The sequence below is a fragment of the Lupinus angustifolius genome, chromosome LG13 (genome assembly GCF_001865875.1).
Source record: "Lupinus angustifolius cultivar Tanjil chromosome LG13, LupAngTanjil_v1.0, whole genome shotgun sequence".
Classification (NCBI taxonomy): Eukaryota; Viridiplantae; Streptophyta; class Magnoliopsida; order Fabales; family Fabaceae; genus Lupinus; species Lupinus angustifolius.
The window spans coordinates 2,445,413-2,473,382 of NC_032021.1; the positions used below are offsets into that span (position 1 = coordinate 2,445,413).

Genomic DNA, 27,970 nt, shown 5'->3' on the forward strand with positions numbered 1-27,970 from the left:
ATGATATTCTCATGCTCTATTTTCATACATATATTTTTACAAGTGTTTTATTACTTTTTGGTTACATGATCAAAACTTTCGATCAAAAAACAACAATGAAGAAATAAATGATGAGTAACAAGGGACGCATGAGAATATCAAGATGAAAGGTCGAAATAGCTTAATCCAAAATTCTATGGTTCCGTTCTACTATAATTGATATAATTGAAGATGAGTTTAAAATCTATGCACTGATAGTGTAAAGTTTGATTGTCAGTATATCATTTATCATTGATTTGTATTACTTTTGTTTAAGAGTCAATAGTAGTTAACAAATCAATGGTAGATAATTGAATGACAGTGTAAAAAACACTTACACTGTCAGTATCTACATATTAATTTCAATTATAGATAATGCTAATCAACTTCCCACTAGGCAACATCAAGGGGAAAGATCTAAAAAAAAACACTTAGGTATCTAGCTAGAGTTCAACAAAAAGAGAGATTATTTGTTCTAAGAAACAATGTATCTTCTTATCTTTGTTTAATCAAAAAACACCAACTAGCATAATTCTACTTTTATAATTTTTTATTTAATTGAATGACATATTGTAATTGGTGAGAAATATCATTAGGAACACAATCTAAAATGAAGTATTTCCATATCTATACTATATATAAATTAAAAATAAAATAAAAACTTAATTATCGTGGTAGTACAACATGTGATATATAGGAAATTATTTCAATTATAATTATTATTTTAAGATTATAAAAATAATAAAATTTTCTTATATTTGATACTAAAAAATATTGATGTTTTTTCTTCCTATAATTGAGAATAGAGTACATTAAAATGTGACTAAAGTAATACCTTAGTGATAAATTCATAGCCAATAAGTGGTAAAACTTCAATGACATGAACTTCGGCTTGATTTTGTTCCCTGTGTGGGCATTTGTTCGTGTTGTTCTAGGTGGTCTAAGGTGTAAATCAATAGGTGAGTGTGCAAATCAATCTCAAATTTACTCAACAAGAGTTCAAACTTTAGAAAAACATATTTACATCATAAAGAATGCAATTTTTATAGGGAGAATATACGACTTCATGTACTCTAATTAAGAACCCTGGAGAGAATTGCTTATATTAAAATCAACCAACTCATATTAATAATATTACAGTTAGTTGAGAAATAGTTAGATGACTCGATTTAGAATACATGTATGAAAAAATATTTTTTTGATAAATGCAGAGTTAATTTCAATGAATCTTTAGCTCTAAGAATGAAAATAGGTTAGACTAAATCCATATATGACCATGGATGACATGTGTTTTAAACTAACCATGGACTAAATTTTAAAGTTTAACCTTACCTACAACATATATAACATTTATTATCAATGGAGCCTATAAACTTATACATTTAGATCCATAAATAGACCATTAAATTTTTACATTGCGATTTTTTCAAAATTTCAAAATATTGAAAATTTGTATGAGGATTTGAGAATATATTTTAGAAATAAACAAAACCCAAAATAAAAGATCATATCAATTTTTTTTAAAATTTGAGCCAGACCTTTTCAAATAGATAATAAGCTTTTTGAAAAAACCTTTTATGAAAAAAGTAGGGCAAATCACAGCTTTAAATAGAAATTGTGTCACAGTTCCAAACACCAAAGCAAAATCATATAAAACAAAGAGACAGAGAGTCTCGTTCTCACTCCGCTCTATTACATTACGTCACATGGACACAACCGAAAACTTGCACCGTCTCTTATCGGAACAACGCCGCGAACTCGCCGCGGCTGAAGCCATGGACTCCGACCTTGACTTCGCCTTCCGCCTCCAATTAGAGGAAGCCCTAGCCGCTTCCGTCGCCTCTAACCCCTCCCCTTCCTCTTTCACCATCCCCGACGACCAACAACATATCCCCGACGACGCCGTTTTGAACGCTACGGCAATTCAACTCGAAGAGCTCTCTCGCGCGGAGCAGGAAATCAAGGACCGTGAGATGATCGAGGTCGAGACTCGTAAAATGAGAGAAGATCTCTGCCGTCGGATTCATGATCTAAAAGTCGCGGCTGAAATCATGAAGATGACGGAGGAGGAGTGGGAAGAGTGGGGCGACGAGTTCGCGAAACCGTTTGGGGAAGGTTGTTCCGGTTCGAAAGGTCCGGTTCGGTTCGATGAGAGTGATATTTGTAGGATTTATTTTAAGGGTTTGGTTAGTGAAGAGTGGGTTAGGGGTGAGAAGGTTGTGTTGGCTGGGATTGGTGTTGCTATTTGTGATCCTTCTGATAATTTGATTCTTGAATTGGCGAAACCGTTAGTTGGGAATGGATTGAGTAAAATTGCTGCTGAAGCTAAGGCTTTGATCGAAGGTTTCAATGCTGCCATTGCTTTGGACTTGTCTCGTGTTGCCTATTATTTTGATTACTATCCTCTCTTTCAATATGTGAGTTCCTTTTTTAATCTGTTCTGTTTTATTATTGGGTTATTTTATTGCTTGTTGACACTTGTTTGAAAAAAAACTATTATTTTAATTGCGCATGCTAGGTTTGTTTTATATTTGGCTAATGTGCTGTAGGATGTATGTAATGATCAGCCTAGTTGTAGGGGGTTGAGAGTCTTGCTGTAGGTAGGCAGAGACTTTGCATTTGCTGTATGACGATGGTGGTGAAGCCCCCTATGTGGTATAAACCCTTCCATCTTGTCGGTATTATGTGTGTGGTGTAAGGAGGTGATCAAACCTGAGTTTTACTTGGCATATTAGGCATGATGAGTCACTTTGTCCACGTTTGCCTGTTATAGCTTAGCTAATAACCATCATGGGTGTTTATGGACTTATGGTGACTGAATGTTATTACGAGCCATGGAATGTATGATTAGAAAAGGCATTTAGTTGGTCTGATCTGTCGGCAGCACTTTCATAGGCCATACAGCATTGGGCTGCTCAAGGGTGTCTCGGTCTGGTTGTAATATGGTCTGAGCGAAACCTTTAAGTCTTAGAATTGGTCCAGAGCAATTAACAGTTAGAGTTTTGTTTCATGTGTAAAATGGAGTGGTGAGTGATTAGGTATCGCATTCAACACCTTTCACTGCCGTGGTTTTACAATTTAATTTTCTATTCCTATAAAATTCACTTTGTTTTGTGATGCCTAGTATCAATGCAATTTATTATTTATAGGTTATGGGCTGAACTGTCCCATGTGTTCTGAACCCAGATCATGTAGTGCTTTAATGAGCGAACAACCCAACCCTTGAAACATATGACACCCCGAGATGCCAAGCACTTGTGTCGTGTGTCTGAAACTTAATAATAGAGGAAATAGATCCTCTCAAATGACAGACAGGCCTTGTCAAAATTTGCTCGACCATGCTTAAAGTCTTTTTGTTTGTCTATCTCTCTCCTATCATGTTAAAATCTCATATTATGACTGAGTGATTCTTGTATGGACATGTGTCTATTTTGAACAACAAATGAAAATCTTAAGATAGTTTTAAAAAGATTACAGTAAGGTTTTTGTTGTTTTTTGGCAGACCGTTTTGTTGTCCTTTTCAATTGATACTTCCGTAGCTAATGAACATTTCACAGATTGTGCTCATACAAGATTTATTCTACTGTGACCTTTCTTGTTTGTTTAGCGAGTAGCCTGAGAGGATCATGATCTGTGTGTAAAGTACAATGCATAATTCAAACTGGTACGACAAATGGATTTTTCGAGATCTGCACAATTCTTTAGAGGGCGAGCCTTTGTGCAACTGTAAGTTTGCTTGCCTTGTGACTTGGAGGCCATGTATTCAAATTTTGGAAATAGTCTCTCTCCTTGCGGAGGTAAGACGACTGCTACGTACAATTACCCTCTCTGGACCCAATTAGGTGGTAGCCTTGTACACTAGGCTGCCATTATGTTAAATTCTTTATGGGGATGCTATTTTTTTGCTCATAGAAGGGCCCATAGTTATTAGTCTAGGATTCTATGTCCCTGTACCCTGATGTGGCTTAAACTATATTTTGTTTGATTCATTTGTTCCGGTGTGAATTTCATTCTTATATAGAGGTCACTAAAATCTTTTTTTTGCTGGTCAGGTGAGTGGAAAATGGCCTGCTAAACAGCGGAAGATTGCTATGTTAATTAATCAGGTGAATCTGCTTCGAAGAAAATTTACATACTGCAACCCAGTCCATGTGGCAAGACAAGATGTCAAATTTGCATTTAAGCTGGCAAGAGATGCAATTATTTCTCAGTTCACAAGGCCTGCAGAATCTGGGAATGGAAAGAATCTGAATGAAACTTGTGTCATATGTTTGGAGGATACTGATCTGTCTCATATTTTTTCTGTTGATGACTGTCAACACCGATACTGCTTTTCTTGCATGAAACAACATGTGGAGGTGAAGTTGCTTCATGGAATGGAGCCAAAATGCCCTCATGAAGGATGCAATTCAGTGCTTCTAGTGGACAGCTGCATGAAATTCTTGACTCCTAAATTAGTTGAGACCATGCAGCAACGTAAATTGGAAGCTTCAATTCCTATCACTGACAAAATCTACTGTCCTCATCCAAGATGCTCTGCACTAATGTCAAAAACTGCGGTTTTAGAGTACTCCAAAGGACTTATTGGTGACTCCGAACATTCAGGGCCCAAGAAATGCATAAAATGTCACGGTCTTTTCTGTTTTAGCTGCAAGGTCCCTTGGCATATTGGTCTCTCATGTTCTAATTACAAAGCTTTGAATCCGAACCCTCCTGCTGAGGATGTGAAGTTGAAGTTTCTGGCAACAAGGAGTCTATGGCGTCAGTGTGTGATGTGTAACCACATGATTGAACTTGCAGAAGGCTGCTATCACATGACGTGCAGGTACTCTAATAATATTTGGTTGGATTTAACCCATATTATTATGATCATTCTTGTAAAATCTCATTTCTTTTTTTTCCTCAACAAAAAAGTCTGAGCAATACATAAGCCTCAGTACAGACATAATTGTTTATGATTAGTCAACCATTGAGTGGTATTATATGAGAAGCAAGAGTGGTTGGATGGCTGACATGGACATAGTCATTTGTGGAATCTTGAAGGTCCACTGACCACCCTTGACCATACTAGAATGGAGCAGCCACTCCAGTCATATCTGGTCCTAAACTTTTCAGCACCAAAAAGATCTGAGCCAATTCTATATAAACCCAGAAACCATTGGTTCATCCATATTGCTATTTACACTATATATGACACTTACACTAACAGATGGTTCATCCATATGCCTATTTACATTGATGGATGGTCCATTTGTCTCGGTGTGAGCACTGATTTCTTGGGTGTTGATGGAATTGTCCAAAAGATTTTTATAGAACTAACGTTTGATAGAACAATGTTCATTGTTTTGAAATTGTGATTTTGTTTCAGTTCCAAAATGAAACATTCTCGTTGCAGGTGATACCATCTAATTTTAGTTTAGTTCTTGATACTCTGTTCATTTAAGTAATTTAGACATATTTCCATTTGTGAGGTAAACTATCAGGTTTGTGTCACAATATCTTTAATGGGAAGCAATGATATGTTGAGCCACCATTACTTTCAGTTCTGGTGAATGTTATGGTTACATATTATTTTCCTTGTGATGGCAGATGTGGTAACGAATTCTGCTACAACTGTGGAGCTGTGTGGAAGAACAAAAAAGCAACATGTTCTTGTCCACTTTGGGCCGAGGACAATATTTGGTTAGAGGATCATGAGTCGGAAGAAGAGGAAGATGATGAAGAAGATTATGATTATGAATCTGATTATTCAGATGTTGTGAATAGTAATCATCAGTGGTTTTAACCAGTGGTCCTTTTTAATTTTTTTTGGGATGATACTCGTACATTTATTTAGATATATATTGTTAATGGAATTGTGGATTCAGTGATTATCTTTTGTTTCATTTCCCTACTACCTTCCATTTTTTCTCCTCTTTTCGCCCAAAACCCAATGTTCTTTAGCCTATTCTTTTCTATATTCTAAAAGCATGGGCTATGTTTTTAAATTTGTCTGTGTATGGGATGTTATACATGGTTTGTTTTAAGCTATGATTGAAAGTATAGTCAACAACTAACCTAAAATTTTGTTGAACATTTTTTATAGATTATCTTTAGCGCTTAACACTCATCTAGGTAAATATCATGCTGATCAGTGCCGCAGTCTCTTATAATTGGAGACCCCTTGATGAAGGTTGGGTAAAATGTCACTTTCTTCTCCCAGTTTGGTCTTGTTGTTTGTGGTGGTGGTGTCTGAAGGGACCATTGGGTTGTGTTCATGTATGCTTATTCTGTCATATTGGGATATTCTCAATTATGACTTTATGAGCACTGAATTATAGTTTATTTTACATGATTAAAACTATTTAATAATTTCCCTTTTTCACTGTCATAACCACCTATCCACAAAAATTCACAAAACATGTGAAAGAATATGTTAGGAACTACTCCCGATGATTATTTAATTTAGTTGAACACATTAGTTAATACTTAGCACCGAATACTAAACAGATTTATTTTTACCCAACTTTAATGAGATAATGTCCAATAATGGTTAAAAGAAGCTACACCTTTTGTTCCTTAAATGTCACTCAATCCATAAAGGTTTTTAAAAAAGTTACTGCTATCATATAGAGTGACCTTTTTCTCCGTCTTCGTCATTTCCTCTTTTCCTTTCTCAACAACACTTCTCTCTCACTCTCACTCCCTTCACCACACTAAATCAAACCCCACCAAAACACTAACATAAATAATTCCAAACTTTGATTTTCTATTTGAAGTTAAAAAAGAAATAAAGAAAAATTTGTGGTCCAAATCTGTGAAAGTGATGGAATCTGGAGAATGGGCGAAGGTGAAGATGTGTTTGAGTGAGTTTATGAAAGGTGCGGTGGAGATGGCGGTGGAGTTAGGAAAAGGGTGCAGGGACATAGTAAAACAGAGTGTAATAAACCAGGACTCGTACATAAACAGGAATTTTGGAAAAGATTCTTACGTTGGTAAGAGAGTACGAGGTCCGTGTCACAAGTTGTGCAAGAAATTCAGTGTCTTAAATGACTACTTGCCTGAGGATAAGGATCCCCTTCACGCATGTTCCATTATCTTCTTCGTTTCCTTATTTTCTTTTGCAGGTATCATTTTTCTTTCTATCTTTGATTTATTTATTTGTAAAATTGCTTACATATATTCTCCCTAGATTCCACATGATTGGAGTATCCACTGATTCAATCGACCCAAAAAGAGGACTCTAGTGAATGGTCCCATCAAATTTATGCTTAAATTATACTTTAAATTATATTCCTAGGTATTAGAGATTCAAGTAGTATTATAAATTCATCAATGTAGAGTTGTAGATGGACAATGTTTATCCAGCTGAAGTTGTGGATAACAGGATTGATTTATTTGCAGTTTTATATGTAAATCTTGAGCATGTGCTCACCACATCCCCACCTATGAAGCAAGTGTTTGTACATCCTCCTAGTGCTCACTGCATACTTCTTCCGGATGGAAGATACATGGCATATCGGGAGCGAGGTGTTTCAGCTGACAGAGCTAGGTTTTCAATGATTGCTCCTCATGCTTTTCTTTCCTCTCGCCTTGCAGGTTGTTTTTCAGTGTTAACTCGAAGCCTTGCTAGTTTCTTTTAAGTTAAATTTTTTGTCCAGCTATGCTTGATGCACATTTGAACATTTTTATATATTTTTAATTAGGGATTCCTGGTGTTAAAGATGCACTGCTTGAAGAGTTCGGCATTCACTTGCTGACATATGATCTTCCTGGTTTTGGTGAGAGTGATCCACATCCCAAACGAAACCTGGAATCCTCAGCAACAGATATGTCATTTTTAGCTGATGCTCTTGGTGTCAACAAATTTTGGGTTGTTGGTTACTCAAGTGGAAGTATGCATGCTTGGGCTGCACTTAGGTACATTCCTGACAGACTTGCAGGTATTGGTAGCTCTTTTGTTTGCACCGTATTTTTATAGTTAGCCTCTTATTCATTCACTTTTTAAACTATAGTTGTCATGTACTTGCACGTTTTCTTTAGGCCTTTTGTTCTTTTTTCACCATCTAAAATATTGAATAACTTGTTTAAAGTAAAACATGAAGCTCAGGGTTAGAGTCAGATTAAGTTTTGCATCTTTCAGTAATGGAAACACCGTCTTTATAAAAATATGTTGAAATAATAAATACTTCTCACAAGATGGAACATACATGTCAAATCAATAGAACTAAGTTTTTCAATTTCCAGAGAGGATTCTGCTATTCATTTTGGGAATGATCTGTCAAGTATTAACTCTCAGGTGCAGCCATGTTTGCTCCAATGGTGAACCCATACGATCCTATCATGACCAGGGAAGAAAGACGAAGAACTTGGAGGAAATGGACACGAAAAAGGCAAATCATGTATTTTTTAGCTAGGAGGTGTCCTAGATTTCTTGCTTTCTTCTATCGGCGTAGCTTCTTATCAGGAAAGCATGGTCAGATTGATAGGTGGCTGTCATTATCTCTAGGAAAGAGGGTAAGGGAAACTTTGCTGATCTATTTTTGTCCCTTAGTAGTTACATGTCTACTATTTGAGATGCATGTATGACTTATAAAGTTTTCTATCTTTCTATGTGATGTCCGATTTATGTCTGCCCTATATCCTACTCAGATGGATAAACTATTAGAGCTGCAACTGATTGCTGATAAGAGTATATGGAAGATAGAGGGGCCATCTATTATTGCTGATGCTGAATAATCTTCTTGGCATGTTCATATATGATTCAGTTCTGCGCTGGTGTTGCTCAAATATCAAATATAAGACATGTTATCATTGAACTTTTATTGAAATTGATAGGAATAAAAAAACTTCTATACATGCCTTGAAATCATTCTGCCCAAGCTCACTAATCAAGTTAGTTATGTGTAGTGTAAATTTTTTGCATTTCTAAAAGTAGTTTTCGAGGGCTTGCTTATGCCATGTTTTACCTGTACCTTTCCTCATGGAATATCTCAATTCCCTTTTCAGGATAAAGCACTAATGGAAGATCCAGTCTATGAGGAATTCTGGCAAAGGGATGTGGAAGAATCAACCAGACAAGGAAATGTGAAACCCTTTGTGGAGGAAGCTGCTTTGCAGGTCTCAAATTGGGGTTTCGGCATGTCAGACCTCAAGTTGCAGAAGATAAAACGGAGTAGAAATGTGCTCACTTGGCTTAAGTCAATGTTTATCGAAGCTTCGGATCAGTACACTGGCTTTCTTGGTCCAATACATATATGGCAAGTGAGTGAATCTATGTTTTGATCCCCATGCTCCCTCTAATACTGAGGTCATTTACATAAACCATTTAATCATATTAAACTCTCTTTTTTTGTGAAACATGAGTAATTTTCTTGCAATGTTAACAGGGAATGGATGATAAAGTGGTTCCCCCATCAATGACTGATTTTGTGCACCGAATACTACCTGGAGCTGCAGTACATAAACTGCCATATGAAGGCCATTTCACATATATATACTTTTGTGATGAATGCCACAGACAGATTTTCACTACACTTTTAGGAACCCCGCAAGGCCCACTCACTATTTCTTTGGAAGTAGATCAGACCAACGTAGAAGCCAATATTGAACAGCAAGTAGTGTAAACAGTAGTGATCAATTCACAATCTACAAGTACACATAGTATGAACCAACAATGTTATTCAAAAAATACATGATAAGATATTCTTGGGTAGAATGTCCATAAAATTCATAAAACATAAAGAATATATAATTGTTTTGAAATTCCAAATAAAAAAAAATATTTTTATAGATCAGTAAACATAAAATGAAAATCATATTGTCATAAAAGTCATTGTTTATTGCCTTCGAATAGGAATTGTATTAGATCTTGTTTAACGATTGATTGTTCTTTCTTTCCTATGCACTCCACATGTTTTATCCTTTCTCTCTCATAATTTCAATTGTTAGATTCAGTGACAGATCTTTATCTAAATTTTAGAGGAGACATTAATATGAAGGATCATATATGGTAAAATTTTCAGTTATTTCCTTTTCAATATAAATTACTATATAATTTACAAGAAATTTATCTTCTATTTTACTACATAATTTTGTTTGGTTATTTTTGTTGCTGAAAATGATATTTATGTAGTAACTAAACCATAATAGCTAAAATAAGAGTTTAATAATTAAAGAGTTTAATAATTAAATATTTTTTATAAATAAGAGTCCAAAAAATATGGCATTATATATATCACTTTTTATAATTTAAGAGTTTAATAATTAAATACTCAACCATAACCAGTAACACATGAAACAACATAGGATATATTGTTATAGGTAAAGAGGTAGAAAAATATTATTTTAATAAAATAAAAACTAAAAATTCAGGGGCAGTTGACCCACCTACCCTTTACATGTTCAGCCACTGGTTAGATTGAATGCTATGTTTCTCTCCTCTATTTGTTGCTTGTGTTATGTTTTTCTCTCTAAATGTTTTTTTTGTAGGATAGTTTTAGTAATTGAAGAGATGTTGAAAAATAATTTTAAGAGTGCCTAGGGTGTCAGAAAGTACAGGATTTATAATTTATTTTTCAAAAAATAATTTTCATAATCTGTGGATATATATTGATAAATAATTAACAGGTCACTCAAGTATTACAAGATGAGTCATTTATACAAGATGAGTCAAGTTTTTTACTTGTAAAAATAGTTGAAACGAGGCTACAACAAGAAGAACGTGTTACAATAAATGAATGAATACAACAATGCTTAGAGTAGAAGCTGCTTCTGGCTTTTATAAACTTGGTTAGAATAATAATAACATTAGAGGGACTGCATTTACATATCTAGGCATTTGTAATATTTGAATCTTTGCTTGAAAATTTGGCCATGGTTCTCTTATTATTATCAGTGCATAAAGGACAGACAGTTGAATATTGACAGAAACCGCATTTCCAGCGCTCCTCCGCAGAAGCGTAACTGGCTTCTCGCTCTCCATGCCAAAACTCAAGACTACGACGAATTTGATTCTTTAGCCAATCAGAATCATATGCAAATTTGTCTTCACCAAGCAGTGAATAATCTTTCTGATACTCATATCTGACATGATGCAAACAAAATTAAGCCTTTAAGTTCATTTAAAAGTAAGGTGTATTGTAACCATCCCTCTTCTTTGTAAATTTTGCTTAACATCATAAGTTTTCACTCAATAAGCAACTCGTATGTGTGTCCCAAAGTTGGCACAGGTGATGCATGAGTGTTCCGGGACCATGGCCCCGGACGACCTAATAGTTTCCAGTTATGGTCCTAGCAACTTCTGATTTTGTGCTTACCTCAATAAAAGTTGATCATGAGCAGGGGCAAGCATCTTACATGTATTTCCATAACATCTCACCACATCATCAAGGGTCTGCATTTACCAAGTTATCAGTAAAGAAAGAAAATTATGTAATGGCATGCATCTTTAATAATCAACTGGAAATTTTCAGCAAAATTTTGTGATATTGTAATCTAAGTTCAACATTTTCCTAAGGAAACACTATTGTTAACCCAAAGTCATTCAAATCAAACAGTGCTTTAGTTTTGTTCAGTATCATAATTCAGTAATTTCATAGACTATGAATGAAGGGTGCCCCTAGTTTTGTGCAATGCAGCATTGTGTAACAACCTAAACATCATAATAAAAAAAGAATACAATGACAATGACCAAGAAAATATTATGAGCTTAGCAACCCAATCTCCTCTACTTACCAAGGCAGAAAATCCAGAGTCAGCACTCATCATTTTCAGATCTTCACATAGATTATGCTGAGGGTTTAAGCCAAAAAAGGTGAAAAATTTCTTTGAAGGGAAATCATCAGCAACTAAATTGTCCCATAAATACTTATAGCACATTAATTGAAGCCTGCCAAAAAACAGATAATGATTCAATCAAACGCTTAGCTTGCAATTCCGCATCTAATAGAATGAAATAAACGGTAGAATTAACACGCCTTCCATTTCTTCGTTGTGGTTCGGAAGGAAGGTTATCTCGAGAGCGAGTCTTCGTGTCAATTAGAAATGCATTATGATCGTTTCCCGTTAATGGCATCTGAATCTCATCAATCACTCCCACCATCCATATACCTTCTGCAATGCCCATTCTGCAATGAGAAGTAAGAAATTCTTACTAAGAACATATCAATAGCACCAAATCCCACCAATGAAGACTTAGGTTTCTGAAATCTAATATAGTCCAAGTAGCATTAATAGCTTGATTTACTATAAGATGGGGGATTTGTAATTTAACAGGTCGAAACAAATAAAATTTTGAGCATAATTCAATGCATAACTCAAAAGGAAACTAAACCATATTTTCTGATATACTTATTTCTTCTCAAAGTAATGCATATCCAATGCCTCTTCCATAACTCATCAACATGCAGAGGATGCACTTTATGACAACTATTACAAAAGACAGAATCCAACATAACCTATATTGTTGTTAGACTTGATTCTCATTCCATTTGCCAATAAGAACAAGATTACACTTTGTTGTGTTCTAATGACACATTTATAACATGTTTGGTATGTGTTATCAAAACCAAATTAACCAATGAGAACTTGAGGATTGACTCAAAGTACATCATTTACTTACATTGGCAGTTCACGAGTTAATCCTTCAAACAATAACTGATACACACCATTTATAAAATTAAGAAACTTTAGGGCCCACCCATCTTCTCGTGATTTGATCTTCACTTCCACACGTGTTATAACCTGCAAATATACACAATCAGTAGTGAAAGATCCAACTTAGAAGATAGCAAACTTGACCAGATAGGACACAGAAAGTTCAAATAATCCTAAAATTTTACAACCTGTTATTGAGCAAATAACTAAAGAAATAATCTGCCTTCATCTAGTTAATTAAAGCAAACTTCTGCAAACACACTATTTGATCGAAATGTTGACTTTTTGGTCATCCTGGGATCTAGGAAGGACTTACGCTAGTATACATGGCTAAATGGTTACATGGCCATAAATTCCAATAGCATAAGTATAATTATACCTTGGTAACACAATTGATTACAATCATTTTACCTGATACTTAACTATAATATTTCATGCATAATTAATGAAATAGAGGTTTACAACAAAGAAATAGTTCATTGCCATAATTTAGATACAGAATGAAGATGAAGCAAGAAAGTAAAGTTATATGAGAAATTAATATAGTAGTAGAGCACCTCTTGTTCAAGTTTGGCATGTCTGACAATACCAGCTCTCATAACTTTATTCACCTTCCTTCCTCCAAGCTGAAGAGAAAATTCCATTTGTTTTTCACACCATTCCTATTACATAAATCATTTCACTTCATCAATAACAATCTAAAAACATTAAATTTCTTGTACTATGAACAACCCTTTATGAAAAAGATCGAAATTTTGATACCGTTGAAGTGAGATCAGTAACAGATAAGCCTCTTTTGGTTCTGAATCGGCGAAGAAAGGAATCATGAACATTGGGCGAAGATTCCTCAATATCAGGATAGTGGGACCCACTTCCATTGGATAAATTTCTCTTAGATAAAACTGTGAATGATTTTATGGGCAATGCATTTTTATGAAGAAGTAAAGGGGAAGAAAATGGTGATGAAGAACGAATAACAGAAAGAGAAGAAGCTAAAGAAAAAGCAGCTTCAATGAGAGCCATTTGTTGATCAATCACGATGTGGGTGGTGCATCAATATTTATATCATGGTACGAGGATGTCTCGGCCATGTTGGTGTTGATGGATAGAACAAGCAACTACCCACGTTTTAGGGTCGTGGGTAAAAGTAAGCGTCGAAATCGCCACGGTTAAGGGGTGGAATCGTGGCCACTTCAACCGGTTGCTTCGCTCGTTGGGGTTCTGTCTTACATATTTACACGAAACAAACTTCTATTCTACTCCTTAAACTGTAATGAAAATTTATTATACTATTTATATTCACATTGAGCAAGGTAGTATGAGATAGGATTGGTTAAAAAAATATTTAAAAATTAAGTTTAATTTAAATATTTTTTTTAAACTAATTATAAGATCATGATGCATGTAATAACACTCATTATGAAATAGTAGATGTGTATCTATTTTACTCGCACAGATAAAATAATTATCTATATCACGTGGTCTTATAATTAGTGAAATTTTAATTTCTAAATCCGCTGGCGATTGCGTAGAAACTAGAGTTCCTAGGCTTTGTTTCCTTGTATCTTCACAACTTGGGAACTATTTTCATAATTGTTTCACAAAATCTAATATGTATTAGTCTTAATAATTAGATTATCTTTAGAAGAAATTAGGTATTGTAAAGCAAGTTTTTGATACTGTTGAAAACATTTAAAAAATATAATACTTTGTTACAGTTTAACCGTTTATTTCTAACAAATAAATCATCTTCAACATGATATGCAATTTAATCATTTAATGTTTGGAATCTCTTGACGTGTGATTTAGTATTAAGATTCAAAAAATGGACTTTTTTAAAGTATAGGCTATTTTTATAATAAAAAGACTGCAAAAAACATTATTCAACACTCCTCATTAAACCTACACTAGGATTCAAAGTTTCAAAGTTATTAAACAGTATTAAGATTCAAAGTTTTGTCTATCGTTGTTTTCCTATTGTTTATAATACATAGTTCTATTATTAGTTTAATAATTCACGGTAATATGGTTTAGTTTTATTATATTATGATGGTTATTTGTCATATTCCACATTCTCTTCAGAGGAAAAAAATAGTAACAAAAGAAATTAAATTAACTATTTATTAGGGAAAACTTATAGTTATAATAATGTAGGAAAAAAAGAATAAGTTAACCAAATAACATGAAAGATGAATGGGGTGGAGAAAGATATTGAGTTTTATACGTTTTTTTTGTAGAAATTAGAAGATAATAGGCAAAATAGGGAACCACAAATTATGTCATAATGAGATAATTATATTGAGTTTTGACTTTATTAAGTAATATAGATAGGTATAGATAATTTATAAATATAAAAACTAATTACATGATTGATTAATAAAAAGTTGATGGACAATTTAAGTTTAAATTGTTAATAAAAACAACACATTATCTCTATTTTCTTCTCAAAAGTTTATAAAATAAGAATAACATGTCATTTTGCAAGTATTATTACTAGTGTGTATAGGCACTTTGTGTCTGCCGGCGAATATTGTGTGATACTACATATTCAATTTTTATATACTATATTGTTTGTGTGTTTATGATAATGTTTAATTTAAGGTGTGATATGTGGTTAATTAATATATTGGTGGTAGTTGCTTAGGATTTTATAGTTTTTTTGTAAAAATTAAATAATGTTAAAGGCAATATAGGAAATGAAAATTACTATCATGAGAGAAATTATTTCAAGTTTTGACTTTATATATAGTATATAGTATATATATAAAAAACATACATAATGAAAATGAAAAGATTTTTTTAACTTTTTTTTGGCAATATATTCCCTCATGCCTTATAAAATATGTCTCAAACTTTCTCGGGAAGGTGAATTAATCAATGGTTCTACGTACACTTCAGTTCACATTTTTAAAAGTTTATCAACAACCAAACACTTAAAAGTTTTGATATTTACCAAATGACCTACATAACTTATGGTTTAGACAACAATAGGTGAATTACCTACCCGAGGTGAAAATCATGGTATCCTATAAACCGAAATATTATAGAGATGTCTTAAAAAGGAAAGTCATGTAAATGTATATTAATGTTAGAACAGAAAGTTTCAAGCATTATTTGTCTTTGTGTCACTATGTTCTAACCGATCCTAACTTGTCTATGCAATACTTCGCCACCAAATCCCTTATATTCTACATGCACGACACGTCTCTCTCTACATTTTCTTCATAAATAAACAACCCCTTTCATCCTCATCTCTCAAACCCAAACCTTATCAAGAAACTATGGCAAACAGAAACACCCTTTTGCTTTTGCTCCTTGTTATTATTATATGCAATGGAGTGGCCTTAACAATGGGTTCAGTTGAATATGAAGAAAGGAGGACAGTGAAAAAAGAAAGGAGGACAGTGAGAAAAGAAAGGCCTTCAAGTTCATCAGAGAGTAGTTTGTTCTTGATGCATGATTCCAAGAGTGTGGTGAAGACTGAAGCTGGGGAAATGATAGTGAAAAACTATGGTGGTGGGATTTTGGAGAGGCGCATGCATATTGGTTTCATCACTATGGAACCAAAATCACTATTCATTCCTCAGTACCTTGATTCCAATTTGGCAATATTCATCCGTAGAGGTATCAAAGTCACTCTTTGTTCCCTACTTTCCTCTCTTTATAGAGTTAAGATACTTTTCAGGGGCACTTTGTCCCTTGATTCCTATTTTCATCCCTTACAAGAAATTTGCCACCTATTCATTTGAGTTAACCTTTCTAAGGATTAGCCTAGTATTTGTTAATGAATCTTAGTCTACTTCATAAGGATTTGCCTCATATTCCACTTATCAAATTTATTTGCCACCTATACTAAGCCAAATCATGCCTAAAAGGATAGCTTGTCTCAAATTTTGTCTCGCCCAATTATAATGAATGTTAATTTTTTTTAGTTAATATAACATATTTTTATTAGTGTGTGAAATATGATATAAGATAACATATATCTACTCTTTTAACTATAAACTATATAAAAGAAATTTGGGAAGGGCTTAATTTTGATCTACCATTAGGGTGTCACAGTATTATACAAATATGTGTCTTATGGTGTTTGACTATCACAACCACTTTGATGAAGTTCATGCAATGATAGGCTAAAAAACATAAGACTCGAAAAATGCATCAAAATTTGAAGAGTTTGGAGAATTGTGTAGTGAAGTTGGAAATTGATTGCAGGGGAAGCAAATTTGGGAGTGATATATAAAAATGATTTAGGGGAAAGGAGACTTAAAGCAGGGGATGTGTATATAATTCCAGCTGGTTCACCATTCTATTTGGTTAATGTATGGGAGGGTCAAAGACTTCACATTATTTGCAGCATTCAATCCCCACAGAGTTTTGCAGCAGATACCTTCCATGTACATTATTTCACACTTTCAACTTTATCATGTCACTTTGAAATTGTACCTTATAATGTGACTAAGTTCTAATATTTGTCAATTGATTTTTCTTGGGCCATGCAGTCCTTTTATTTAGGTGGAAGAGATTCAGTGCTTTCTGGATTCAGACCTGAAATCCTTGAAGCCGCATTTAATGTAAGCTAATTTAGTAATATTAGTTCATTTTCATTATATAGCAACAACCATTTTCATTGTTTACAATTATTATTGAGGATGACGTAACACTAAGGTTATTGTTTTATGACCATGAAGTTAGAAGTTCAAATCCTAAAAACAATTTATTTATTTACAAGAGTCCTGAAATGCTACCTCCCTGACCTACACTGAGTGTGTCACCCATTATCTTAAATACCCTTGCAGTATTTTATTCACACCAACAACAGGAGCCTCACGCGACTCAAACCTATTACTCAGGGACAAATAGTCAATTTACAAATTAGTTGCCACCATTAAGCTACATATATGACTTCGTTTTCTCCAATCTAACATAACAAGACCTCACACATTATACACAGAAATTAAACACTAACAAGTTTCATGTATTAAATATCCTTCATATATAGGCATCAAGAACTGAGGTAAGGAAAATCTTCAGCAAAGAAGTAGAAGGGCCAATTGTATATGTGGATGATTCTCATGCCCCTAGCCTATGGACCAAGTTCCTTGAACTCAAGAAGGAAGATAAAGTGCAACACATGAAGGGAATGTTGCAGTTAGAAGAAGAAGAAGAAGAAGAAGAAGAAGAAGAGAAACAAAGAAGTTGGTCATGGAGGAACGTGTTAGAAACATTGTTATTGGGGAGAGAGAGGAAGCACAAGGGTAAGGGTAAGGGCACTGGTGATTCCCCTGACTCAGTGAATCTGTATGACAGAAAACCAGATTTCAGAAACAATTATGGTTGGAGCATTGCTCTTGATGGAAGAGATTATGCTCCACTCAAAACAGCTCGTATTGGCATTTATCATGTCAATCTTACTGCGGTACGTTCATACAAATAATTTGTTATTCTATTTAATCTCAACAATTCATATTCTCGGTTGGTCGAAAGAATAGTTCACAGTAGCTATTTGCAGAAAGTATAAAGTTTAGAGGGACTTTATGTACTTTTCGATTTGTTATTACAATATTCTTTTTTGTACGACAGGGATCTATGATGGCACCCCATGTGAATCCATTAGCAACAGAATATGGCATAGTACTAAGTGGTTCTGGTAGAATTCAGATAGTGTTTCCAAACGGAACAAGTGCTATGAACACTGAGATCAAACAAGGGGACGTGTTCTTTGTACCTCGTTACTTCCCTTTTTGTCAAATAGCATCAAGAAATGGACCCTTAGAGTTCTTTGGGTTCGCCACCTCAGCCAGAAGGAACAGGCCACAGTTCCTGGCGGGTGCAGCCTCCATCTTAAGGACCATGATGGGTCCTGAGCTTGCGGCGGCGTTTGGGGTTGCCGAGGACACGATGCGGTGGGTGGTTGATGCTCAGCATGAGGCTGTGATATTGCCCTCACCATCTGCTGCACCGGGAGATGTAGATGATAAGCGAATGAGTATGAATGTTTTGGATGAGAGTGTTTAATTTTGAAGAGACTTGTTTTTAGGTAGTGATAGTGATAATCTGCATTCGTGTTCGTTTTTTCGCTTTGTTCGGATGTGTAATTGTTCTGAACTTCTCTAAGTTGTTAATAAAATCTACTCTCTCATCATCCATTCACGTTTAGAAATGGGTATTTGCCTTCTACAGTTTGTATAATGAAGTGCGGGTTGTATGATTATATCACCCTCATTTCATTTTTCACTTCTTTGTTTTTTCTCGTGAAGTTTTTGCTTCTTCTTTGCTTTAGAATGTATTGTCGCCCATTCAAAGGAATATTAATGTATTATGTTGCTACCAGTACATTTTAAGAATAGTGGAAAATTCAAACATATTAAACCTGAATAATCTCTAATTTATAGATAAAAGTAGTTGGACTAGTTGTGACATCACTAATTTTGGTTACCAAACCGTTGTGTGGGCACAAGAGAGTATACTAATAAAAATCATTAAACAACTTAGGAACACTAGCAAAACACATACCATGTTTATATCATTGCAAAATGCAATCACAACACAAAAGAAGACTAAATGGGCTCACTAACATTCTTTCAAGTTTCAACTCACCAAGATGTGTATACTAGACTATATTAACTTGTGTGTGTAGAAATTCCCATAAATGAATATTAACTAGAGTATGATGCTCAAGGTTTAGTGAGTTTATGGTTTTAAAGCACAAGGACTTTTTGCACGGAGTCACATAATTGGAAGGGATTTATTGAATTTAAACGCAGACTAAACTAACAAGGTTGAAATGAAAAATCCGGTAGTTTTCTTCTGAATGGTTGGACTACGGACTACCATTATTCTGAAAGAGATCTCAAGTTAAATTATTATAAAAAAAAGACGGTTCAATACAGAAAACAAGGTATCTTCACTCGATGTATGTTTCTATGATTTGAACTCATTATGCACACCCTCACCATCAAGTCAAATAATAAAAAGTTTAATGAAAACATAAACCCACAACAGTTATTTCATTCTATATCCATTTAACATAATGAAATAATCTTTTGTAATTGGAAAACATTTCATATCCATTTAAGATTTCAGTTTCATTGATTTCATATCCATCCAGCTACCATGAACCTTCAGCACCTGCAGTTGGATTCCTGAAAGCAGAGAACTCCCAGTTTGTTTTTAATGAGAATGCTGGGAACACAGTAGCACCTTCTTCAGTAATTTTAGATATCTGAAAATTCAACACAACATATTCACTGAGGACAACATATTCACTAAATTAAAACTACAATAATCTAAAAAATGTATGAGGGAAGAAAAGCCAGATCTAGATGTGATAGGCACAAGACAGAAAGGGTGCAGCAAACCCTCCCTGCAATTTAGTACCTTAACATTCCTACAGAATATATAATAAGTAATGTGCAGTTGGTTGTCATAATGATCACCAAGACTGAACAGAAGACAACAGCAAATTGTGAAACATATATAAATTGTGAAACTACAGATCTAACCATGCAAAATGAAAGGGGGATGAGCAAGCAGTGCTGACAAAAGTATTAAGTATGCACCAAAAAACTATAGGTTTAAAGAGAATATGTTGAGACTTCACTTATATTAGAACTTTGTGAATTTTTATTTACTTTTTTATGATGATACCTTGAATCCTTTTGTATGCCTCTTTTTCATTTAGACCAAAGTAGGGAGCATAAAACCTCCATATGGATTATGCACCCTTGCAGCTTTCTAAAGATTTAGCCATACATTTCATTCCTGTGCTATATTGATGAGAACATGGGTGAAACAAGCAAATGGAAAAAGAACAAAACCTGTATCTTGTTGACAGCAGACCTATCACGATATAAAAGCACACGCATGCATTTTTCCAGTAACTTGATGCCATCTTCAAAGGTCAAATTCTCATGCCATTCATCACGGAGAATTGGCCTAGCAAGATGATTTCCCAGTCCGGTAGATACATGGTTGTCTTCATAATTAATCCCGATCATGTTAACCTGTATAAGATTCATAAGTAAAAAAACTAAAAAACTTGCAATGTACTATTCATTGTTGAACAAAATATAAAGACAGGACAAGGTATACCGTGCCAAGGTACTTTTGTCCATTCTTCACACCACCAAGCACGAGGGAGTTCCACAAAGGGTTGAACTTGTTCCGCCTATTATACATCACTTGAGTCAAATAGTTGTGCACCTCTTTAGGCCCTAGAGAATTCCCGTCATCCCACATGTTGTCATAAAGACTGCAACAGTCAAAACTCACAATCAAAAGTTACATACAAACGTTGAAGTAATCAAATCTGAAATGATTGGGAAGGGGTCTATGCAAATAGAATCATTTCCATGAAGTTTCAGAGAAAGAAAAAATAACCAAGCAAGGTTAACAATGAAATGCAAATCATTCTATTAAGCAGATTCTTATGACTTTCCCTTGTGATAAATAACCAGGGCTTACATGAGTTCATCAAGATAGCGCAGAATCTCCTGGAAATCACTTATTTCCCCACTGGCACCGAGAAGGGAATGCTTTCCAATAGGCTTCAAACGCTCAATGCTCTTGTATCGTAGAGTAGACCCATAAGAACCTATCAATGAATGCATCATGAATACATGTACACAGTGAGGCCATTATTTTATTTTATTTTTGTCTGGGGATGAACTACACGTTTATGATTATTTGGAACACAGCTATTAAAGAACCCTTCATTTTTCTCACTTCCTTTCCAAGAACCAACTCACCTTAAAGAAAAACATTCACCATAAAAGAATGCACATCTTTAACAAAATAATTAAAAAAATGTGGCCGAGTCTGAGGAGGATAGACATATGCAGTCATAGCTCTGCAAGTGGAGAGGTTGTTTTCTTTAACAAAATAATTCAAAAGAAAATAAACAATTGAACCGCTGAATTCTATTCCACCAAATAAGCTAAAATTGACTCAATTTCTCAAGCTAACCAAACAAATTCGTACCAAGTATGAAAAAAAAAAACTATCGCTTGTATTTTGGAGAAGCAAATACTAACAAAACTGGTAAAATATACAATCAGTATGCAACACACTATCACACACAAATTACACAACAAATAAGTGTCTGTTATACACTCTACACATAAATAAATCAATAAAATATAGAAAAAAAGGAAAAGAGCTGGATCTGCATTCTAACCTCCCATATCAGCAGCCATGAGAATCCCATCTTTGTATTTAATTGCGACCACAGAGGATCCAGTTACATAGGGGTACCTGATAAAATTAGGGTTAGGTCAGCGAAAACAAAAAACTATGAGTTTCTCAGTTTCAGCATTGCGCACAAAAAAAAAGACATACAAAGTTCGTTGTGTTTCAGCTACGGATCCCATCATAACACAATTGGAGCGATTTGTAAATTGAACAGTGCACAAGAGTGGAGTGATTGAAGTATAGTGCTATTCTGAAAAACGCTTTCGTTTTTTGCTTTTATGTTTTTCTTCTTCCTTTGCCCTTTGTTCAAGAATACAACAGTTCTCGTAAAAGAAATAAAAAAGAGAACAATGTAATTCTCACTTTCTTTTTTCGGTCGAAATTTTATGGGCTTTGATAAAATTAATGGGCTATAATAGCCCCTATATTCTGTAGTCTACTAATTGGATTTGGGGTGCTTGATTCAGGGCTCAAACTTTTCTTTTCTTTCGAGTGTTGTCTTTTTTTAAGTAAATAGTGATTTTGATGTCATTTATAATTTCATTCGGCTAGAGATGAGATTATTTGGTTATTAGGAAAACATTAGGTTGGAAAGTTGGAATGAAACAAATTTGAAACAACAAAAAGAAGCGCCCACCGTGGGGCTCGAACCCACGACCACAAGGTTAAGAGCCTTGCGCTCTACCAACTGAGCTAGACGGGCAAGTTGATGATATCCTCTAATATCATATATATATTGAATATATATGTTCATGACCTTTTCTAAAATTTGGTTTAGTTTAATATGTACTATGATCTTTGGATCTTAATTCACTGAAATTCGATGATGAGTACACTTTAGGGTGTTAATATAAGCACATGAATTACCTAATTTAGCCGTTGATTAATGCTTCAAAAAGAACTACAAAACAACTTTTATTACATTTTTATCAGCTTAGTCAAGATTTTGTAATGTGTATCAAAAGTGTCCCTTATTCAGTAATCAAACACTAATCTATTTTGAATTGGAGAGATCATCAAATTCGGTATCCTCATAACAAAAACATATGATAGAATCAAACAACTAATTCCATGTTTAAAGACTTAAACTATAAATATAGTATTAAGCTTTGTTAGTATCTTGATTAATTTGTAATAATCTGCCAGGCCAAGCTTGAATTTGATATCATATTTTTGGAATTTTTGAACAAGAAGCAAGATGTATAGAAAAATATGTTGAGAAATATTTGTGTGAAGATATCTATATAGAAACAATCAATAAATGATTGACATCACATTAAAAAAAATCAATTCTAATTAAAATTTATTACTAAATGATAGCACTCAGAAACATAAATGTATGTGTCTCCAAATATGATATATTGGTTTCATCTTCATATAAGTTTTTCTCAAGTATGCTAAATAATATTCTCAATCACTTATCCAAACACACACCTAAGCAAATTTTGAGGAAAAAAGACCTATGCACTGGTCATTCGTGCTACAATTCCTTTGAAGATTATTTGAATTAGTCTTTTTTGTTCAAAATGTTTCAGAGAGATTCAGGATAAAAGCTTTATAAAGTTAAAAACAAACCAACCTAAACATATTTTACAAGCCTGAGGGAGATAAAAAGTCAGCATCACATCTTAAAACGTAAGAGTTTTCTCTTATGGCACCACACAAAATGACAATGCTTGTACATGGATAATATCATAACATGTAAATAAGATTTCAGTATCAAATTTATTAACAGGAAAACCATAGATTGAAAACAAAAATATATTACTAGCAACAATATGCTTTTGGTCATGAACTCTCCAAATATAACTTTTAACAAAGTGTTAGACCCCAGATACAATGAAATCAACATGTGGGTATTCTAAAGACCTCTAGAAATGATACAAGACAAATTAGCTGGCTCTAGCATAATTCTAATCAACCCTTAATCAGGTAGAATTCATCTCCAATAAGTTCTTCTCTGAAATGTGTGAGTGGGAGGAATGGATTTACCACCAAAGTTTAAGTCAGCATACAGAATGTTAGTAGAAGCACAATGGTTGGTCATAACACAACTCAATCTTCAGCTTCTGTTTCCATAACTTGAAGAATGCTTAAAGCTGAAGCACCAAGATGCATGCCCCTAATGATACTTCCATATCCAACCTTAATCGTATAGCACAAAAGCAAGATGGAATCCCAGAGTGCCGTTCTTCCCTGACATAATAAATATCGTAACAGTCAGCAAACCAATATAACAAGAAGTTATAATGGTTGATAAGAGCATCATTGGCAATAGTTATGCATAGCATGCTCACTCACAAAGCACATAGAACATACATTGGAAAAGGACAGTATAATTTTATTAACAAAAAAGGACAGTATCAAAGTTTTAATACTAGTAGTCATAGTAGCATTAAAAAAGGCTTAATAGAATTTAGTATGTGTTCATAATCTGAGAATACACAAGTATTACCAACCTGAAGAGAAATCTGCAGCTTCTTATCCCAGTACAAGGCAAAAATTGGGGGACCCTGCTTTCCAACTACCAGTACACATGCTCCTGGGTGCAGCACAGACGGGACAGAGGACACTACAGCAATGTATTTCTCTGGAAACCTTTCCTTTGGTGGAAGAACTCCTAAGAATAAGGGGTTCTTACTAGGCTGAGCTCCCGGGTAGGATGTAGCATCTGCATGTAGCATCCACTTTGGATGTTCCAGGAAAGCACAGAACAGATACAAGAGCAAATGAGAATCAGAAGGTAATTCAAGTGTCCATTTTTTATTCTTTTTATCATAAACTTCCCCACTTCCAAGATACTCATAATTCTTCAAGCAGGTTCCTTCTGCAAGTTCTGAAAATTCAGAAAACGTAATTAAAAGTTAGATTGAATGGGTGTATGCTGACCATGAAACCAATCTCAATATTATCGTAGTCCATTTCAATTTGTTACAAGAAATCTATGAAGTGAAGGTGATGATTGATAGGCAATATATTGATAACCCTGTATACCTCGGATCCTTTGCACAATGTAATCAGCGCGAACACTACTTTGAGGTAGCAAACCTTTAACCCACTCTCCTTTAACCAATGCTTGAAGTCTTTGGTGTTCAGTGATAGCATCTAAACAATCCTGCATGATAGGAATCGAAGGAGTCTGCTGTGGTGACTGTTGCATATTAGGTACAAGCGACCTGGCTGTGTGTGAATATAAACCAACTGGAATTTGTCAGAACATAGAAGCTATAAGCAAAATTGACCAAAACTTGGAAAACATAAATTCACATGTAATTGAACAATGTGGAGCAACATACATTTGGCAGCCTCAATGGCTTGCACAAGCGTTGAATGTAACTGACGAAGCAATCCATCTTCATTGAGATTCAATGTTGGTTGCCACTCTTGAGTCTTACCAATTGCTGGCAAGGTGTCAGGAGTTCCAGTAGGCGGTGTATCATTGCCCAGTTGGCTTATTGTTATTGAAACACCAAGTTTAGCAGCTGCTTGCATAACCTATACACGTGAAAATATTAGTGCCGGGAGAAAGAGCATTAACTAAGTTGAAGATCCAATCTTGTTAGATGTTTGTGGCTCTAACTTTTCAGTGATGTTTACTACTAATGAAAATCATCTATGAACCTCCATCAATACTAGTATACTATAGAACTTGAACCACAACATTGGGCTTGGAGAGCAAACTTCAACAGTTAAAATGAGGAAAAGTTTGTGTGGGGAGTGCCATATTGAGATTTTGACTGGTTTTGCATTCTTTTGGTGGTTCATCCAAAAATTCTTATTGAGCTCCTTAGACTTCATGAATGATGTTTCAGCAAAACTAATTTGAATATTAAGCCATTGGAGGTAGTATTACTAGTCATGTTAGTTAAATAATTGTGTAGTACATCTTTCATTCTACTTTTCATGGTAACCACACACCACAAGCAATTTTTTTCTAATTAACCAAGCAAGACTCATTATTCTTCTAATACTTTTGGGTACATATTCAAATATAAAACTACTTGTCAAGAAATAATGTAACCCAAAATTAATTCTCAAAAATAATTCTATCCCAATTATCTAAAGGGTGACCCAATGCACGAGACTCCCACCTAGGGGGATATTGGGAGGATCGATATATGCAGTCTTACCCTCGCAAGCAAAGAGGTTGTTTCTAGGATTTGAACACATGACCTCCAGGTCACAAAGTAGACAACCTTATCGTTGCAACACCTCTCATTCTCTACCAATTTTTTAAAGAATAAACACATAAATTAGTGGTCCTGAAACCCTGAATAAAAATGTTACAACAAACATTCTGATATGACAATTGAGTATTATTGTTACCAACACATATATTGTCTTCCACGGTCAATATTTTTTGTGGCTTCTTTAACTTTAACCTTCTTTTTGATGGGGAAGGGTGTAGAAGAATCTGAGCAAATACTATGACAACAAAATTGCTTCGAACACAAAAAAAATGAAGATATAAACGAACCTGAATGTGACTCATCTCAATCTTGTTAAGAAAAGGATTAAGTAAAACTGAAGAAAACCATTGCCTGAGGTGATCACGCCATTGCTCAATTTGAGGATAGACGCCAAGATCTTCAAAAGCCGCAACAGATTCTTCCATAGACATTGGTGGAGGAAGTTCCCCCTCACCCTTCTTAGGAGGGGTTTTAAACTTTTGAGAACCTGGAGACATCCTCACAGGCCTCAATGGTGTCAACCTTGTAGCTCCAGATGTACTAGCTGAGCCGGTAACTGCAACAGGGCTCGCTATGCCAAATCCAGGAATAGTAGGCGGTGGCGTAGACAGCTTCCCAGCTGATTCAGTGATTCTTTCATCAACTTCTGCTAAGAACTGTTCCAGCTTTTCCACTGATGTTATCTTATTCGCAAAGGAGGCTCGCCTATTAGACCAAGGGCTCGATACTACGGAATCCATTCCGGCTGTATTCTGAACAGAACTTGGCGACGAAATCACTCCAGAGGCAAGATACAAAGATGAAGAACCGGGCGACCTAGAGGGAGTAGTGCTAATAGAACGCGCCATAGCTCCCCTATTAGAATTTGAACTATCAGCATCAATTCGAGAAGAGCGATTGGGACTTTGAATTGGCTGATGAAGTGGAACAAGCAATTCAGAAGACGCCGAGTGTGGTTTAGACCTGGGAGGCTTCTTTGCTGAATCGGGTTTAACCGATTCAACCTTCGGCTTCACTCCTAGAAGCTCTAGTTGATGTTTAGTGAGAGACACCTCAAATTTATTAACACTGGAACTGGTTGCAACACCAGCATTGTATGTAGGTCTACGGAGAAATATAACTTTGAGAAGGGCCAACATATTCGCCACGAAAATGAGACCCACAATAGATTGTAGCATCTTTGCAATCCAATCTAAGAGTTCAAGAAATTGATTATAATAATAACCACAATTGTGTTGTTAAAACAAATCACCTCAAACAAATACAAAAAAACAAAATAATAATAGGTGAAGGAAGTTGAGAACTTACAAGCAACAAGAGGGGATAGATTTTTGAGCTTCAAGATGTCAATGAAGACATTTTCCCTACAATATGTGAAAAAAGGGGCAAATTAAGAGTGAACTTGAATTAGCTTATTCTGCATTGAAAGCAGATTATATATGTAAAAAAGAACATAAAATTAAAATAATAAAAAGGTGATTTTTTTGTCATAGAATGAAAAGCAAAGATGGGGTAATATGAAATGTAATGTACCTGAAGATGATAGCGAGAAAAGCGAGGGAAGAGGCAGAGAAGAAAGAGAAGAGAGAGAAAATAGTGTGATTAGAAGGTTGGAGGCTGTTGGAGGTGAGAGCAGAAGAGAAAGCGGGGTTTTGATATACAGAGAACTTTGAAGGTTTCGAATTCGATGAAGGGGAAGAAGCCATGGTAGCTCGATTTTGAAGATTAGGGTTTCGCGTTCACCGCACCGAAGAAGAAGAATTTTCTTCCCGGGCTTTAAATTTGACTGAAGAGGGTTTAGAACTTTCAAACTTTGATACAAAATTGAAGGTTAATGAACAATTTCTTCTTTAAGCTAGGTTTATTTGGCTAACACCTTATCACAAAACAAAACCAATCTGACATGATTTGATTAAAGAGTTTAAAATCTGTGT

The 27,970-nt window shown here is 34.8% G+C and overlaps 5 protein-coding genes, 1 non-coding gene and 1 pseudogene across 6 annotated transcripts; 3 read left to right on the forward strand and 4 right to left on the reverse strand.

Moving 5' to 3' along the window:
• On the forward strand, window positions 1,645-5,889 carry LOC109325520. Its single transcript, XM_019557935.1, has 3 exons — window positions 1,645-2,435; window positions 4,071-4,843; window positions 5,608-5,889. The coding sequence occupies exons 1-3, from the start codon at window positions 1,725-1,727 to the stop codon at window positions 5,801-5,803; spliced, it is 1,680 nt and encodes a 559-aa protein (XP_019413480.1). The 5' UTR covers window positions 1,645-1,724; the 3' UTR covers window positions 5,804-5,889.
• LOC109325522 lies at window positions 6,640-9,739 on the forward strand. The gene is made up of 6 exons (XM_019557937.1): window positions 6,640-7,124; window positions 7,402-7,596; window positions 7,704-7,940; window positions 8,297-8,514; window positions 9,007-9,261; window positions 9,387-9,739. The coding sequence occupies exons 1-6, from the start codon at window positions 6,824-6,826 to the stop codon at window positions 9,621-9,623; spliced, it is 1,443 nt and encodes a 480-aa protein (XP_019413482.1). The 5' UTR covers window positions 6,640-6,823; the 3' UTR covers window positions 9,624-9,739.
• On the reverse strand, window positions 10,807-13,907 carry LOC109325523 (annotated as a pseudogene).
• Window positions 15,935-18,804, forward strand: LOC109325521 (vicilin-like seed storage protein At2g28490). Its single transcript, XM_019557936.1, has 5 exons — window positions 15,935-16,278; window positions 16,870-17,051; window positions 17,157-17,228; window positions 17,657-18,073; window positions 18,238-18,804. The coding sequence occupies exons 1-5, from the start codon at window positions 15,936-15,938 to the stop codon at window positions 18,670-18,672; spliced, it is 1,449 nt and encodes a 482-aa protein (XP_019413481.1). The 5' UTR covers window position 15,935; the 3' UTR covers window positions 18,673-18,804.
• LOC109363353 (proteasome subunit beta type-4-like) lies at window positions 19,613-22,156 on the reverse strand. The gene is made up of 6 exons (XM_019609591.1): window positions 21,994-22,156; window positions 21,833-21,909; window positions 21,121-21,250; window positions 20,749-20,908; window positions 20,475-20,660; window positions 19,613-19,879 (listed from the first exon to the last, which is right to left on the reverse strand). The coding sequence occupies exons 1-6, from the start codon at window positions 22,026-22,028 to the stop codon at window positions 19,766-19,768; spliced, it is 702 nt and encodes a 233-aa protein (XP_019465136.1). The 5' UTR covers window positions 22,029-22,156; the 3' UTR covers window positions 19,613-19,765.
• Window positions 22,477-22,549, reverse strand: TRNAK-CUU. The gene has a single exon. It is a non-coding gene; the product is annotated as a tRNA-Lys (tRNA).
• On the reverse strand, window positions 23,592-27,939 carry LOC109325849 (transmembrane protein 209). The gene is made up of 7 exons (XM_019558444.1): window positions 27,570-27,939; window positions 27,345-27,400; window positions 26,324-27,228; window positions 25,143-25,341; window positions 24,841-25,026; window positions 24,306-24,682; window positions 23,592-24,042 (listed from the first exon to the last, which is right to left on the reverse strand). Exons 1-7 carry the CDS (start codon window positions 27,740-27,742, stop codon window positions 23,902-23,904), a joined length of 2,037 nt encoding a protein of 678 aa, XP_019413989.1. The 5' UTR covers window positions 27,743-27,939; the 3' UTR covers window positions 23,592-23,901.